We start from the raw sequence: 3,234 nt of genomic DNA, 5'->3' as shown, positions 1-3,234 counted from the left end.
ATACCCGTTACTCAGCTAGTGGAGGCGCGAATGAAAAATCTTTAAATTTTCTCTGCATTGCTATAGAAATTGGAAAGAAGATGGTGCCTGACAAACAGACGGACTGATAGTGATCCTGATCAAGAATATATACACGGTTTAGGGTCAGAAACGCTCCTTTATAGTAAACACAAAATGTTCAAAAAAATGTAGTGCAACTTTTACTTTACGAGTAGGTATATTTTAAGGAACATAAATAAGAAATGTCTAGCCAAAAACAAAAATAAAGGAAAGCAGAAATAAGCAAAGCCAAATAGGATAACTAAATTAATAGTCCTGAAGAAAGTCCATATCAAGAGATATCAAGAGATCGGTAGTTTTATTGATAGACTTGGGAGTACCCTGTCATCAAAAATATAGCAAGAATACCAATTACGGAACAGTATTTTAATAATCAAAAATAATTATAAAAAGAAGGAATAAAAGAATGGGATAAGCTGTACTTCACTGTATTATGTATTATTATGTATGCATTTTATTGGATAAGTTATCCCAGCCCAACTTTTTATACCTACATTAGCAAAAATAACAAAAAGTAACAAGGCGAAAACCAAACGCAGTAAAATGAGGACAAAACGCATCCAAAAAAAAGTGTTAATGAACAAAATAATGAGTTCCAGCGCCGAGCTTGGGGCCACAAAACATTTTATGACACTAACAGCAAAACACCAAAGGGACTGGGCCAAAGCGACGGGAAACCCGGTAAAACTAGGGAAACCCCACTGAAAAAACCACCCGGTAGCACAGAGGAAAAGTCGCAGTCGCCGCATGAAGCAATAAATAATCACCAAAGTTTCGCTGAATCGAATTATCACCCCCTGAGGTGTAGTTCCGTAATGAATTTGTTTTGGGGTTTTGCTCCTTCGCCCAGGCATTTAGTTTCATTATGCTTCGCTGTGGGTCCCTCGATTCTGCGACTGCGTGGCCCCAGTCGCCAGTTTTTCCAGTGCTTCCCAAACTGAAGCTGCAACCTCGGAATTCGTTTGTTTTCAACTCGGTCTATTAGTTGTTTGCCTTGGCTGCTGCTCCACTTTTTGCTGGTTTTTGTTTCACAAAGCTGCCGCAGCAAATACATTTGATTTGATGTGCAAGCGCAGGTCGGTCAACAACGCGCTGTCACTCGACCCTTGGTTTTCACTGAGGTTTTCCGATTTTTCCGACGCTGTTTGCTGTCGCCGCTTGATTGCGGCCATGGCCCAAATTACAATTGGCAGTCGCAGCCCAAAAAGCCGAAGCGTTTGCCATTTTAATTGGAATTGGAAGTTGTCGCCCCTGGCCAAGCCAACGTTTATTTGATAGGCAAATTATTCTGGTTGTTGTAGTTTAAAAAAACAGGGGTATGGCTCTCCAAGCATCGAAGTTATTCGTTCTAATGGAATTTCATCAAACTTTTGTTTTCCACGTGGCGAAAAAAACGATATTTATCGTTTTGTTGAATTCTATTCAAATCCATTAATAGTAGAGATGGTCTTACCAATTCCCCAACTCGGTCATTAAGTAGATAGCCCTAAAAAGGAATTATAATTTTGTTGTAACTGCTTTGAAATAATAATTAAAACTCTGACCTCAATATCTAGGGTCAGACAACTACAACCAGCTGATGTCACTATATTAATAGAGAAGTTATTGGGGCTCCGCATTCTTCATAAGTCAGCATAACTTGCTATATTCGAAGTAGGTCGGGAATACCGGTTTTGGCTTGATCAGCCCTCTGAAGTCATAGTGAAATAGGTCATCTCCAAAAATGTCTGTGGTCATGAGATATACAAAATAATCAACACTGACCATAGAGTTTCTTGGCTTATTTCATTTATTTCATTATTGTTAATTTATATTCTTAGAACTTTAGGTATATTTTAATATTGCTATACATCGTATGAGTACACAGAAATTGCACGGAGTGACTAGACTTTGTTTTTAGTTTGCCCCTATTCTTGTTTCACGTCAATGGTGAAAAATCGCAATGTGCCAATTTGACTGGTGAAACAGGCAACATAAGGGATTGTCAGGACGAAACACATTTGGGTTCGCGTTCCATCCTTTATGGGAAAGTCCTGGCCAGTTCGTTGAGTGTATGCAGCTGCAAATGTAATGGTAAATGAAATTTAATGGTTTTTACCTGGATAAAAATTCGATGTTCCTACCACGTATTTGGGACAGAGTTATTGAACGCTGTGGTGAATCGCTCTGCGAGTTTTTAAAAACTGCTCGCAAGTCATCCAGAATGGTGGGATGTTTCCGCTGCACCTTATGGAAGAAATCATCCATTGTAGCCATTGTTCTATTTAAAGAAATATATATTCCAATTTGGTGGTGATATGACGTGTGTGAACTCTGCAATCGGTCAGTGCAGTCTGAACTTGGGAAATCCGGAAAGCAGTCAGCAGCCCCTTAATAACCGAAAAAGTAACACAGTACAATGCTCGCTCTATGTGGTGGAAATAGCCTTTTATTATTTTCAATTCAAAAGTTGCAAAGGCCGATATATGTATGTACATATATTTATTATTAGTATATTTCTAAATAAAAATATATAAATATAATAAAATATATATAAAATATATAAAATATATTATATTATTGTATGTATATGTTATATATTTGTATATATATAGCCAACTTTATTCTACGCTTATTAAATTAATTATTGATTTTTGTATAAAATAATAAGTAATAATTGAAAAGATAATTATTCTTATTACCTAACTAATTAATAGTTAAGTGGGTACGTTAATTTAGAGATCACTGTAAAACCGGTTTCCGACGAACAGCCGTTCTTATCAATGCGCTACCCCACCACAATTCTCCCTTTCTCTCTCTCTCTCTCTCTCTCTCTCTTTCCTCTCTCCCAAAACATTACAATATTTTTGAATTTTGGGTGGTGTTTCTTTCTCTCCACCTGATCGTTTTGCTGGTGGAAAAACCACTAGAGTGGAGAAAAAAGTCTCTCCATTTTATCCGAGATCCAAACCACTCTTATACAATCGGAGGAGGGTGGGAAAATACAGAAAATACCGAATATTTAACGAAATTATTTTCCATACATTTTTAATGGACGGACGGAACAACCCTTCCCAAAGTCGAAGCAATCATAAAAACTTTGCTTCTCTTTTTGCGACAGTCCTGGGGCAACATAAAAATGAAGCACTACAAAAAACGCAGAGAAAAACAAGGAAAATGGCTTCACACGAAAAA

At 37.2% G+C, this 3,234-nt stretch overlaps 1 protein-coding gene across 1 annotated transcript; it reads right to left on the bottom strand.

Annotated features, from left to right (window-relative positions):
* Positions 1-1,843: 1,843 nt before the first annotated feature.
* On the bottom strand, positions 1,844-2,513 carry LOC6529848. The gene is made up of 2 exons (XM_002090778.4): positions 2,184-2,513; positions 1,844-2,119 (listed from the first exon to the last, which is right to left on the bottom strand). The coding sequence occupies exons 1-2, from the start codon at positions 2,314-2,316 to the stop codon at positions 1,968-1,970; spliced, it is 285 nt and encodes a 94-aa protein (XP_002090814.1). The 5' UTR covers positions 2,317-2,513; the 3' UTR covers positions 1,844-1,967.
* Between the last annotated feature and the right edge of the window lie 721 nt (positions 2,514-3,234).

The sequence above is a fragment of the Drosophila yakuba genome, chromosome 2R, assembly GCF_016746365.2.
Source record: "Drosophila yakuba strain Tai18E2 chromosome 2R, Prin_Dyak_Tai18E2_2.1, whole genome shotgun sequence".
Lineage (NCBI taxonomy): Eukaryota > Metazoa > Arthropoda > Insecta > Diptera > Drosophilidae > Drosophila > Drosophila yakuba.
This window is presented reverse-complemented; position numbering and strand designations above follow the sequence as displayed.

What these genes read in the sequence shown, in the direction of transcription:
- LOC6529848 (XM_002090778.4), bottom strand. Translation starts at nt 2,316, where the DNA reads ATGGCTACAATGGATGATTTCTTCCATAAGGTGCAGCGGAAACATCCC. An exon ending in AACTCTGTCCCAAATACGTG is followed by an intron (nt 2,120 to 2,183) that starts GTAGGAACATCG and finishes TTACATTTGCAG; the next exon opens with CTGCATACACTCAACGAACT.